Genomic DNA, 14388 nt, shown 5'->3' with positions numbered 1-14388 from the left:
TCTCCCTTCCGCATTGCCGGCGGGACGCAGGTAAGGAAATGTTTGTCATTCCTGCGGGTTTACACACAGCGATGTGTGGAGCTGCAGGAACGACAAACAACATCGTACATGCGGCCGCACCGACATTATGAAAATGAACAACGCTACACAGATCAGCGATATTGTTCGCTTTTGTGCTCGTTCATCATTGCAACTAGGATTTACACGTTCCGATGTTGCTACCGGAGCCGGATGTGCGTCACTTACGACGTGACCCCGACGATATATCGGTAGCAATGTCGCAACGTGTAAAGTATCCCTAACAAAGGGAGAATCTGTTACATACAACAGTTACAAGGCTTGGACTGACCCACAGGAGAACCGGTGAATTCCCCGGTGGGCCCCTGTGCAGGCATGGGCCCCCAATTTCAAAATATGAGCAGCAGTTGGCACAATATACTTGGTTCTCTATGTACAGATAAGACAATATCTCATCATTTATTTAACAAACTACTCAGATTACTACTATATAGAAGTTAAAGTAAATTTGGAATGAGGGAAATGTAATATTTGGATGTAGCTAATCAGTCGGACCTGAGTAAATGCTACTGGTGGGCCCAAGGCTCCCCAGTCCTAGACTGGTAGTCAATATAGGAGTTAATTGAGCCACTGCAGACACTAACTTAGTTCCAACTGCAACATCTTTCCTCGCAGGGGGAACTTAACACCATCAAGCAGTAGTAGCCCTGGGATTACAATATTCGGAGGAAGATACGTTGGCTTTCCACGTTGTAATGGACAGTGGCACATCAATTATGATGTTAAAAGCCAGTGACATGATTGGATGTGGTTAAGTTGTTAAATTAAAAATTGTACCTACTCCCAATCTGGTCTCCTCTTCTTTATTTTCCTGGTCAGCACCCAACCGCAGGAATAGAGACTGATGGGGGACCCAGGGCAGGAGTAGATCTATAGGTAGGGGTAGCAGCCGGTGATCCATAGTTGAGTATATGCTACTTTTAAATTGAAAAGGAATGTATCAGCTTCTCTGACTACCCACAATTTCTAATATAGCAGGATCAGTGCAGATTTCTTTAAACTGTACCTCACCAATTGTGCAATGTTTGAAAAGTCAATTGTACCATTATGGAGTCTGTCGATCAAGCCCAGGATCAAGCTATTAGAAGATTAGAGGTGATACTAGTTTCTCTCCATTAGCATGTGTGGCGTTACAGAATGAAAGTTGGTTCTCAGAGCCCACTACTTAATTTCTTGCTGTTCTATCACCATCAGCCATTGATTCCTAGCTAATTTCTATTTATTCTGTATCACCATATAACGGCTCTACTAATCACGGTATAGTGTCACACATTATCACTGCAGCTAAGTAAACATTTCCATTTGGAGGATTTATAAGATGACTATGGGTATACTCACTTACGAGTATAGACCATCAGGTATGTTCACACACTGGTCAAACACATCTGATTTTCAGGTAGAGGATGCTTCAGGAATTTCTGCCTTTTGGGGGCATCTCTTATTAGCAGTTTCCTGTCATTTATCTAAAATCCACAAGACAATTAATAAAACATTTACTTTTTTTAGACGAAAATGTTTACAAAACACTTAAAAAAAAAAAATGCTGGAGCATCTTTTCAACCTTCCCACTGAATTCTATTGCACAGTGTGGAGCGTCTTCCTAGTGGAAGATGCCTGAAGAATAGGCAAGTTACTTCTTTTAAATTCTTGGCGTCTTTGAAAGCCTGAAGCATTTAGGACACTCAATATTCTAAACATATGAACAGCAAGTCATTAATCCATTGGAAAAGAAAATAGAAAGATCCTTTTGATCGTCTTTCTGGCCTTTGTAGTCAAACAATGACAGGAAAAGATGGCGTGTATAACATTTTATTTTCTGATCTGATACGGTATCCAATATGTCTGATACTTCCTGTGTAAACAAAAGGTGTTTCTTAACATTTTAGGTGAAATCTGTTTTTGTCGTAGTCGAAGGGGTCGTAAATACGGCTTCCAGTGCAGTCACAAGTAAGTAATAACTCAACTTTTATAAAGACCCATTACACATTCTTGTTGTCAGGGCTATATTTTTAGCCTTATAGGGGTATCCTACCTTATACATTTACGGCATATTAAATTTAACTCCTTAGTGACTGAGCCAATTATGACCATAATGACCAAGTCCCATTTTTCACATCTGACATGTGTTTATTTAGTGATAGCTCTGAAATGCTTCAGCTTATCCTACTAAACCTGAAACAGTGTTATTTTTAATGGAAAATTGCACTTGGACATTTGGTGATAATTTGTTAAAAAAAAATGCAATTTTCAAACTTTGAATACTTGTAGCCTTAACCACACAAAATCGTTATGTTTCATCTGTTTAATACCATGCATACAGAAGGCAGTAAATCACCAAAACACAAAAGAAAGTATATAGACGTACAACAAGGAGTACTCTTGGTGAACCCAAAGGCCCCGATTCTTCATTCAATTGTTGTAAATTCTTCAAAATGGTGCATATGGGTTGATGAATTTTGAACATGCTCTTTTTTGTCTTTTTCTGGTTTTGCACCTTTTTAGACCAAACAGTTACATGATCCTAATGTTATAATTTATTCTCCACCTGGGCAATAATAAAACTAGACAGATTTTCTACTCCACTGGGATACTGGAGTATAATTGTACAATAAATGTTGCAATATTTAGTAAAGTAAAAAATGATGAATTAGGCTAAAACATCTGGATAATACACACTGTCCACATTGTTGAACAAAAAGAAAACAGATGAAACCTACTAATGTTAATGTAAAATGGCACAAGTTAAATAATATAAAAGTGCACACGTAAAAGTCATTATTAAAGCCATTTTTACTCCAAAAAGAAGCGTAACGAAAAATAAAAATCAGGGCCATGAACTCAAATAGTGAAGCAAATTTAAAAAAGACCGAGATTTGACTAAGTGCGACCCCTTTATGCCAGGCATTCAGAATTTTTAAAAGTATAATTAAAAGTATATTCAGCGTAAAGATGGTGAAACATAAAAGTATGGATTTTGCAGCATTTTTAACATTAGTTCATGGGTTAATTTTAATACCTTTTCTTGATATTCATATGCATTTGATTGGTGGACGCTGAAAACCATATGAAAAATCCCATAGTATATGGCTAGTGTCAGACGACAGTATAAAAAAATAGATCTGATTTTCATTCAGAAAAGTGGGATGACTTGTCATCCTCATGCTGTCTGTATACAATCCATTTTTTTTACCATAGCATCTCTTAATCATTTACAGGACCATTTACAGTTTCCTATAGTACAGAACTCCAATGTATTCGTAAGAATCAGATGCTATATTGTGACATCCAATATTTTTTCTCACACCCATAGACTTGAATGGGGGAGTTTCATCCAATTTCAAATTCAAATCACAACATGTTGTGATTTTTGCCACAGACTTATTCTGTCAGTGAAAAAAAATCGATCATCTGCACTTCCCCATTGAAAATGGCACACGTCGGACTTATATACTTGTGTGAACAAGCCCTAAAGAGCTCCTTCATTGTGTGCACCAGGATATTCTACGACATACAGGGCATCTCCCACCCAAATGACCAGATCACTGTGGAACAGACCACCACATACACATGATGGTCGAGCATTGACAACACTAGTAAATTGTTTATTCAGTTATCAGACGATAGTTTTCTTATCGGTAATGCTAAGACAGGCAGTAATAAATGGAAACTGCTGAACTCCAACAGGTATGCATTACAAGAAAAGTAAAGAAACCAAAGTTAACCTCTTCTTTGATTTTTTTTGCAGCCGTTTTCCAACTTAATGGAGTATCATGCAGCTACTACCACCAGTCGGTAACACCGTCTACTAATTATGTTATTTACTCCTATTCCGTAAGTTAATCTTCATGTCTATTCCATTTACAATTTGTTTCCTAAATCATTGCTCACATTTACCTATGACCCATTCCGCAACAATGTTTTACGTTACAGGCCTGTGCTTCATTGATTACCTTTAGCAATTTATCATTTAAAAAGTAGACTGAAAAGTAGAAGATATTGAGATGTATTTATTGGCTCTACATCAAGTATGGCTGTGTACTTCATACGTCATTGACTATAGTTGCTTTGCCCCTTAAATGTCCCCTCAAATTAACTAAAGCTTGTGCATCCATCAACTAGAGATGAGCATCGATCTGCGAGGCATCAACTTTAAGTGGAATTTCCTAACATTCACAGGTTCAAAAATTGCCATTTGATCTCCTAAAAAAAAAAATGTCGGATGTTATTTTACACACTCCTGAAGACTTAAGTGGGCTTTACACACTATGATATCGTTAATGTTTTATCGTCGGGGTCACGTTGTTTGTGACGCACATCCGGCGTCATTAACGATATCGTAGCGTGTAACAGTTATGTGCGATCTAAAACGATCGCAAAAGCAGCAAAACTCGTTTGCCGCGGAGAGGTCATCCTAAAACAAAAAATCGTTTACCTCTCATTAGCAATGTTGTTCCTCGTTCCTGCGGCAACACACATCGCTGCGTGTGACACCGCAGGAGCGAGGAACATCTCCTTACCTGCCTCCACCGCCAATGCGGAAGGAAGGAGGTGAACGAGATGTTTACGTCCCACTCATCTCCACCCCTCCGCTTCTATTGGCCGCCTGCCGTATGATGTCACTGTGACGCCGCACGACCCGCCCCCTTAGGAAGGAGGCGGGTCGCCAGCCAGAGTGACATCGCAGGGCAGGTAAGTCCGTGTGACGGGGCAAGCGAGGTTTTGCGACATGGGCAGCGATTTGCCCGTGTCGCACAACCGACGGGGGCGGGTACCATAGCTTGCAATCTCGCTAGCGAGATCGCAGCGTGTAAAGCCCCCTTAAGAGTCTCATGGTGCTAGCCATGGCCTTCACCATATTTCCCTGCAGCTATCACATCACCCGCTCTAGTGCAGTTAATCAGTCTCTCTCATTTTTGGGAAAAATTTGGCAAACCCGGCGAATTCACATTTAAAAAGATCTGCTCATATTTACTGAGAACTTATCCATACATGGCATTCTTCTTCATTCTTTAGTCACCTTTAGTCTACTGAAATCAACCTAAGAGAAGGAAAGAATAATAATTGTTCTGATTCCACAATAAACTGATATCTTTTATTAATATAACATTTTTGATGAAAAAAATGTTTATCTCTTACAGCTCACAGGAGACGACTTTAGCATATCAAATACTAATTATCCAGTCACACCCTCTCAAGGCACTGAAGTTAGTGTTTTCCAAATGGCTGAAAACACTGCAGCAAAACTGATTAGTCTGGCTGCAGCAAATCTGCAAACTAAGGTAATGTCCTATGTATAGGATTTCATATATTTATTTGGATGTTAAAATATAAACATTTCAGATTTTTTAAAACTCTGAAACATGTATTAATTTTGGGCAAGAAATGAAACTGTTAGACATAGATTAACATGTGTCCTTATTAAGAAACATGATATTGTTCTTTTAAGTTCCTTATTCATTGGTTTTCTCAGGTGAGAAATAAAACTGTAAGCTCAAAAGGCAATTTGGAGTGACACATATAATACATTATGTATTAAAGGGATATTCTCACACCACTATTCTCTTGATCTTACTGATCGCTGAGGCCTCAGTGATACCAAGAACGGGCTCTGGATCTCATGAAAGAGGCTCTAAAATCAATGCGGGAAGGGAAAGTGTTAAAAACTGCTCTGCTGTGAAGAAGAAACTGAAGTATCTGCAGCATGTGATCTTTATTTCTACGCGTTTCGGAGGCACAGCTCCTTCATCAGATGTACAGCTGTGATTTTTCACCTGATGAAGGAGCTGGGCCTCCGAATGGCTCGATCCCCACCAGAATGCGTTAGATCATGCTGCCAAAGTTTGACAGTGCAATCCAACTAGTTAACAGGTGTGGGTGGATCTCCAATCTCTGATCTAGCCATACCCGTTAGCATCACATGTCTGACAATCAGATCAGTAGACATGTGCAGGGAATAATGCGAACTCATACTGCCATTATTTAGTCTAAGGCCGCCTTCACACATCCATATAAAACACATACGTGAAAAATCTGTACCAATGTCAGTCAGTGTTTTGGATCAGTGTATCATCAATGTGTCATCCATGTGTCTGTTTTTGCATTCATTCATCAGAGTTTTTTTTAGTATGGATAAAGAAAGGATGACATTCTATACTTTACAATGTTAAACACGTACAGCACACAGATGGTACACTGATGTAATCCATGTGCTGCACATATCACAGACCCAAAGAGTTTTATTGGCCATTATCATCCGTTCTGCCATAAAAAATGGACATGTCACTATGTGTGTTGGAAGGACACATAGTCCATCTAAAAATTGAGCTGCTCTATAGGTTATAATAGCCATGTGTGATATCTATGAAAAAATGGATGCCACACATACCGGAAACACGGATGTGTGAAGAAGGACAAAAAGTTAAACCGTATTTATAAATCTTCTGCAAGGTGTCAAATCTGCACTGAAAGAGCAAAAACATAATAGACAGGGTAGATGACTATTGAGTATTACGGTGCGGACGCACAGAAGGATAATCATGCAGCATTTCTACCCGTGGGAGCATGACCTCATGCTAATAAAGTTAAAAATTTCTTTTGCTGGCGCATTATGTTTCGCCTTGCTGTGTGTCTTCAGGAATCCACTACACTGACAGCAGTAAGACTGGTAATGATAAAACACACTGATTGTCACTTAGTTTTCCTAGAAACAAATCTCACGAAAAAATGTTGAAAGAGAAAAAACTAATTACAAAATACCATTAATGCTTTACAATACAGTTGCCATTCATTTATTACTACCGTATGTATTGGCACTGTGATAAAATAATACAGTTGATCACCCACCTGAAAGAAATGTGTTTTCTTGGTTTACAGGTCGCCTTAAGCAGCTCAGACTGCACCTCACTGGGTTTGGGCAGTGTAAGTATCTTCACTTTTTTGCCATCTAATTTCATTACTGGTGTCTCATCAATGATCTGTTACAGAATCTACATGACTTAGGTAAAATAAAACAATGTTTCTTAAAGTACAAGTGTAATACAGCGAAGTAGGTATTTGTTTCCGATCATTGAGGCTGGAGCCACACTTGTGTGAGGATCGCATAGTAATCCTCGACTATACTCCACTCCTGGGGGCCATGAACCTAGAACCTATCTTCTGTATTATCCTGGCACATCTTAAGCCAAGTTTGTTATGGAGTAACTTTCTCTTTTCACTTTGCTATACGTACATCTCTCTCTCTCATTATATATATATATATATATATATATATATATATATATATATATATATATATATATATATATATATATATATATATATATATATATATATATATATATATATATATAGCCGGGATGATCTGAAGCACACTTTGGACAATTGTATAAGGACCTATTTTTTTATATCCTATTTTTTATTGCATTTATAATACATTGGTTACATTTTTTTTCCCTTGCAGATTTGGTGCAGATTTTAATACAGAAATAATAGGCAGGATGTCAATTGTTGGGGTGTTCTTTCCTGCGTTTTTTAGCCTAAGACTTCATTAAGAAAAAGCACAGGAAAAAAGCACCAAAAATGGAGGAGGAGTTTTTTGGTGCGTTTTTCTGCCAGAAGGTACAGATTTGATGCAGAACATTTCTACACCAAATCTGCAACATGTGCACATAGCCTACGAGATTCTCTATCTACCTCTTACAATAGAAGCGGCTATTATAGTCTATTTGATTGTCCTGACATGGGCTGTTTAATTGATGTGAATTTGCACTATGGCATTTTTTTCTAATAAGAATATACAGAAACACTATAGCACTTTATGAGAGTATTTTATCATATGTGCATTACCGCATTTGAAGACATGCACATTTATGATATATACTGTGGATCAGGAGCTGTCAGGGAGGGTCAGGTAAGCAGCTCCTTACTACTGTATAGAGATCAGAGCACTAGGAATACTGGCCAGGCTTTTGTGGTCAATCTCCTTGACAGTGAGTTGTAAACAGTTTAACACAAGAGCTATCACAGCACAAAAATCACTGCAGATAGAAAAAGCAAGTCTGCTGCAAACTTACTTATTTCTCTACTATTACAGTTTATTAACACGAGAATAACCCTTTAGGCTAAAGTGGGCATAACAAGTGGTGCAAAAAGAACAGATGACAAATTCAGCTCTTCTCTTACTAGATATTTAAAGAGGCTCTCTGAGGAATACTCCAGGTTGGCCACTGTCACCTACTCCAGGCTGCAACCCAATCTAGGCACGCAATAGAATGGGGCTTAAGCCTGAGAAAGCTACACAATGAGATAAGCAGTTGGAGGGAGAAAACCTGCACTGCAGCGATCCTGCTCTGCTGTACCTGTATATAGCAGAGTAGAGAGGCTAACTGAGCTGATTTTTTTCTTTCCTGGTCATATCCGTTTGTAAACCTATCAGGCTGACTGAGCCGATACGTTATACTTATTTATGATGCTACTGTCCAGTCTGAAAGTTTGAGCGACATGTCTCCAGCAGCATTTCTTAAGGTTGCAACCCATTCTAGTGCATCCTTATGTATGCAATGGACTTTGGATATGAGACAATGAGCTATAGGAAACAAAGAGGGCACTAGGGTCTTCTCCAGATAACTGAGATGATATGCAGTGATATCTTGCTCACCTTCTTTGATTATGGTAGTCACAACACGGAACACGTATTGTATATGACAACTGCTGCAGAAAACCCAATAACGACAAGGAAGGAAAGGAAAACATGGTCTCTGCGCTGCTGTAGAACCTATGGAACCTCAGGGAGAACATACAGATTCCTTACAGACGTTTTACTTGGTGGGATTTGAACCCGACATCAATGGTTTTGCTTTTTAATTATTGAATAGTTAACTATATTTTAATTTGCTTTTCTACAGTTAGGTGTGACCGCTGGCATTTATCTTAACTTGAACTTTGGAGAACTGACAAGCTGTGTAATTTCAAGTGCTGGAGTCTATGTAACAGCGGCAGTAGGCATTTCTATCCAAGCAGGTGGCACTGTGTATGTCCAAGCTTCAGCTGTAAGTATAAAATATGAAAGCAAACTAATAGAACTTTGCAATGAAAAAAAAAAACTTAACCATTTTTTGTTTTTAAAATTTGTTCATAAGTTTGAGTATCATGATATGCCCAAACACCATGAAAAAAATATATCGTAAGTAAGGCGACATCTAGTGACTCGCCCACCCCAGGGCTATGGGACACCCGGTGCCGGGCCGGACTAGTCCGGGGATCGTCGGTGGTGGCGGGGCCCGGCTCCGTGGCCCTGGTGGGTGTCAGTTAATATGGCTGGTGACTTGGGAGTAATTAAAGTTTATGTTTTCGTGACGCCACCTGTGGTTTGCGGCTATTAAGCCGCCGCTGCTGTATGGGGCCTCCGGGGCTGATGGAATGGCAGCTTGGATGGTCCTGCTCCCCACAGGTGGAGCGATGCCCCGGGGACACTGTTAGTGCTTGTAAGTGTCTATGCAGGCGAAAATAACTGAGGCAACTCCAGAGGGTGCAGTTCCAGGTTTTTACTCACAGTTCTTGTCAAGGCCTGCAGGAGCCTTTGGACTGCTGGGACCACCGTCAGGGACCTCCGCCGATCCCGGGTAGATCTGGGGGTAAATGCCAGTGCACCCCTCTAATTGTGTGCTTTCTCAGCTGACTTCACTGGCCACCAGCTCTGAAGCTATCTGTGGCCCTGGAATCCCTTCGTTCCCTGCTTGGTGTCACCTGGACCCTCCGAGTCCCAGGGTCTTCACCAGCAAGCGTCACTTTCTTCTTTCTTTAGCTCCTGCCTGACTGGAGCTCTTCTTCTACTCTCTGTTTTTCTCCTTCTCTGTTGCTTTCTTTCTCTCTTGCGGACACTCTGAACTCACAGAGCTCCTTTCTCTTTCACAGCTACATGCTGGCTCCTCACTCTCTCACTCCCTGAGGTAAACTGAAACTCTGACCTTCCTCTCTGCTCTACACTCTCTGGCTCTTCCCACCCCCCCCCCCGGTTGCTAAGCTACCACCCTATGGGAGCAGGGATGGGTCTTACGGCCCCTCCAAGCATGCAGCATGGGAGGGTTGCTGCCACTGTCCCTGGTCCCTGTGTGTACCTAACAATGGTGTAGTGCAGATTTGCCTGTCAACTGGCATGTACCCCTTTCCTTACCCAGGATGGGACATCACACCTCTGACTGGGGTGCAATGTCCCTGTGGCGACGGAAGCCTCAGGGGCGCCACACTCCCCCACAGCGAATCCCAGCACGTCCTCGGGCTGAAACAACAAAAAAAAACAATGGGAGAAACTGCAAAATTTTGTTATGCATAAAACATTAAAACTTTAGGACATTACATCCCTTTATGGGAGGCACATAAATGACACATTCACCGGGGACCACATTCCAGTCCAGTGGCCTGGTAACACATAAACAGGGGGGGGTCATCTTCAAAAAGAACAGGGGCCAAGGATTCAGGGATAGGGTGTCATCTTCAAAAAGAACAAGGGCCATGTACTGTCAACACTCCATTAACTCCTTGTCGTCCTCCACCAGGGGCTCCGACCCTTGATGGCGCCCACTGGGACTCCGACCCAGCGGCGGTCAACAAGTCAGACAAGGTCCTCCTCCTTCCACCTCTCGTGCTGGGTGGCATCTCCTGGAGAACTTAGGGACGTTCAACAAAGGCAGGAGGCATAATTTCTGGAGCGGGCCCTTTAAAACTTTCAACTGGCACTTTTAACTTCAGGGGTTAACTCACGGATGCGGTTACCATGCAGGGGATCGCACTGTGCCAACGTCGTACGGGACACCGGACTTCCTCTCCAGGCACAATACATCCCCGGGCTCTGGACCTCCAGCGGGAACGGTGGCGGGGGCAACGTACACGGTACCTCTTGATCCCGGAGTGGTGCTACACAGGGCTCACTTGTCACGGTGCTGTCGGGTTCTGTTTCCCAGCTGAGAAGGGATGCCGTGGGGGTCTGCGTGGCTTTATCTTCACGCGACACGGTTGCTGCGGCGGCTCTCTGTTCCTGGGCCCACACCACGGCGACCATCCTCTGGACTTTCGCCTTCCAGTCGAGCACCTGCTGCAGCGTCTGCGCTCTCACCCGGACACAGAATCGACCCAGCTTCCGCTCCAACCAGGCAGCGGTTCCCGCGGGGAGCTCACTCGGGCCGCGATCATCCACATCAAAAGCCACTCCGCCTCTTCCACTTCGGGGTCCCGCCATCCCGCCGACAGGGCTGAACGCAGACATCTTCCGTCCGCTCCCCCTTGGTCTTTCCGTGATCCTCGTTCTCCGGCCGGTAAGTCGACTTCTCCTTTCTCTAGGCAGCGAGCTCAACTGCCGAGCAGTAAATTTTCTTTTCAAATTCCCTTCTGGGTCGCGCGGGGTTAACGGCTCTCTGCTCTGATGGCGCGCTCCCTTCGCGCTCTTTTTCGGGCACGCCCCCCTTCTTCCTGCGCTCAGCGAGGCTAATGGCGGCGGCAGTTTTCAAACAGGGAAAGTCTTTTAAGCACAGTTTCTGCAGGCGCACAGTACCCGGTGGGACCGGGCACGAAATCCTGTTCGTGACGCCAAGTTGACTCGCCCACCCCAGGGCTATGGGACACCCGGTGCCGGGCCGGACTAGTCCGGGGATCGTCGGTGGTGGCGGGGCCCGGCTCCGTGGCCCTGGTGGGTGTCAGTTAATATGGCTGGTGACTTGGGAGTAATTAAAGTTTATGTTTTCGTGACGCCACCTGTGGTTTGCGGCTATTAAGCTGCCGCTGCTGTATGGGGCCTCCGGGGCTGATGGAATGGCAGCTTGGATGGTCCTGCTCCCCACAGGTGGAGCGATGCCCCGGGGACACTGTTAGTGCTTTTAAGTGTCTATGCAGGCGAAAATAACTGAGGCAACTCCAGAGGGTGCAGTTCCAGGTTTTTACTCACAGTTCTTGTCAAGGCCTGCAGGAGCCTTTGGACTGCTGGGACCACCGTCAGGGACCTCCGCCGATCCCGGGTAGATCTGGGGGTAAATGCCAGTGCACCCCTCTAATTGTGTCCTTTCTCAGCTGACTTCACTGGCCATCAGCTCTGAAGCTATCTGTGGCCCTGGAATCCCTTCGTTCCCTGCTTGGTGTCACCTGGACCCTCCGAGTCCCAGGGTCTTCACCAGGAAGCATCACTTTCTTCTTTCTTTAGCTCCTGCCTGACTGGAGCTCTTCTTCTACTCTCTGTTTTTCTCCTTCTCTGTTGCTTTCTTTCTCTCTTGCGGACACTCTGAACTCACAGAGCTCCTTTCTCTTTCACAGCTACATGCTGGCTCCTCACTCTCTCACTCCCTGAGGTAAACTGAAACTCTGACCTTCCTCTCTGCTCTACACTCTCTGGCTCTTCCCACCCCCCCCAGTTGCTAAGCTACCACCCTATGGGAGCAGGGATGGGTCTTACGGCCCCTCCCAGCATGCAGCATGGGAGGGTTGCTGCCACTGTCCCTGGTCCCTGTGTGTACCTAACAATGGTGTAGTGCAGATTTGCCTGTGAACTGGCATGTACCCCTTTCCTTACTCAGGATGGGACATCACACCTCTGACTGGGGTGCAATGTCCCTGTGGCGACGGAAGCCTCAGGAGCGCCACACTAGCAATTCAAGTTTTACAACACACTGTCACCGGCCTCTGAATGGCAGACATCCCCAGGATTAAACATCCAAGTTGATCATCATTAGTAGTGTCAAATAGAAAGATCTCCCATATTTTATCCCCCAAAGTTGTCCCCTTATTGTATATTACAAAAACCATTGACAAAGTAGACGTCACTCTGTCAGCATATGGATGAACTATGTGAATAATTTTTTGATGGCCAACACTTGAATTATTGCTGTCGAAGTGTTAATTTTTCACGTTCAGTTTATTTTATCAGTTAAGTAAAAAAAGACAAGAGTCAACAGATGGACCTGTGCAGAATCCATTGTGGCTATACGTTATACGAGTAGTCAGAATGTCAGTAGCTTAAGTCTATATCACTGAGTGTTTTTTTTTCACATACAACGTTCATCCCATTACCCAGAGAATACTGGAGAGCATCATATTTAGAGTTCAGAAATACACACACTACAATTGGAATAAAAAACACAAATTTTACGCTATTTAAATGCAGGAAAATGTTTTCAAAGTGTATTACATCGAGACACAATTCCTCTATATTTGCGAAAGAGTCCAATTACATTTTTGGTGCTAAGTGTACTATATTGACATGGAGAAGTATCATATTTTTTAGACTATAAGACTCACGTCTTTCCTCTAAATTTTGAAAGAAAGTGTGGGGTGCCTCTTATAGTCCAGTTGTATCTGGCTGTGGATGCAGAGGGGAGTGATGCAGTGTAGCGGGTCATAGGAGCGAGGACCAGGTTCACAAGAGGCAGGAGCTGGCACCAGGGCTAATAGTGTGACTGCTATTAAAAAAAAAAATGAACATTCACTGCTCCTCACTCCCATAATATAGCCATCATCTCTGCACTGAAGACATGCAATGAGACATGGGCTAGCTTAAGGGTGTGAGGAACAGTGAATATTCATTCTCTCTAATAGCGGCACATATGATCACCCAGCCGCCGGCTTACTGGAGCTGCTTGGCGATCACATGTGTACGTTATTAATGAAATGGATATTCACTTGTCCCAGTGCTCATAATTCCAGGCATGGGGAGCAGTAAATATTCTGGTAGCTGACGTCAGCATGTGTCTGGGTGTGCATGGCACTGACGTCATGCGCCGCGCTGCTTTCACTCTGAAGTCAGTTGCCACCATCGGAAGATGACACAGCGCACGGGAGAGCGGATGGAAGGTGAGTAGAATTGTTTTTTTTTTATGTGTGCAGCATGATGGGAGGTATATACACCAGGATGGGCCCATGATGGGGGACATAAATACCAGGATAGGGAGCATATACACCAGGATGAGGATGATACACAGTATTCCCAGTTGAGGGATATTTATACCAGAATGAGCCCAGTATGGGAAACATATATACCAGGATGGGGTTCATATATACCAGGATGGGACCAGGATGAGGCCATTTACACGAGAATAGACCCAGGATGGGCATCATATATACCAGGATGGGACAAAGATGGGGAACATACATACCAGGATGGAAGACATATACACCAGAATGGAAGACATACATACCTGGAAGGAGCCAAGGATGGGGGACATTAGTACAGAATTTTGGATCATAACATGGTCATCAGCAGATCCAACCCTATAACAGTGCGCCATGACCAATAATTTTCTTCCTATTTCCCCCCCTCTAAAACCTAGTTAC

At 43.3% G+C, this 14388-nt stretch overlaps 1 protein-coding gene across 1 annotated transcript in view; it reads left to right on the top strand.

Moving 5' to 3' along the window:
• The window catches only part of LOC142310068 (uncharacterized), a 41461-nt gene that overhangs the window by 17315 nt on the left and 9758 nt on the right, over positions 1–14388 (top strand). Inside the window, exons 7-11 of the mRNA XM_075347537.1 lie at positions 1965–2025; positions 3824–3909; positions 5217–5357; positions 6952–6996; positions 8982–9125. Coding sequence (XP_075203652.1) covers positions 1965–2025; positions 3824–3909; positions 5217–5357; positions 6952–6996; positions 8982–9125 — 477 coding nt within the window. The remainder of the gene's footprint in view (positions 1–1964; positions 2026–3823; positions 3910–5216; positions 5358–6951; positions 6997–8981; positions 9126–14388) is intronic.

The sequence above is a fragment of the Anomaloglossus baeobatrachus genome, chromosome 5, assembly GCF_048569485.1.
Source record: "Anomaloglossus baeobatrachus isolate aAnoBae1 chromosome 5, aAnoBae1.hap1, whole genome shotgun sequence".
Taxonomy (NCBI): domain Eukaryota; kingdom Metazoa; phylum Chordata; class Amphibia; order Anura; family Aromobatidae; genus Anomaloglossus; species Anomaloglossus baeobatrachus.
The sequence above is the reverse complement of the archived record's forward strand: the minus strand, read 5'-3'. Positions and strand labels throughout refer to the sequence as shown.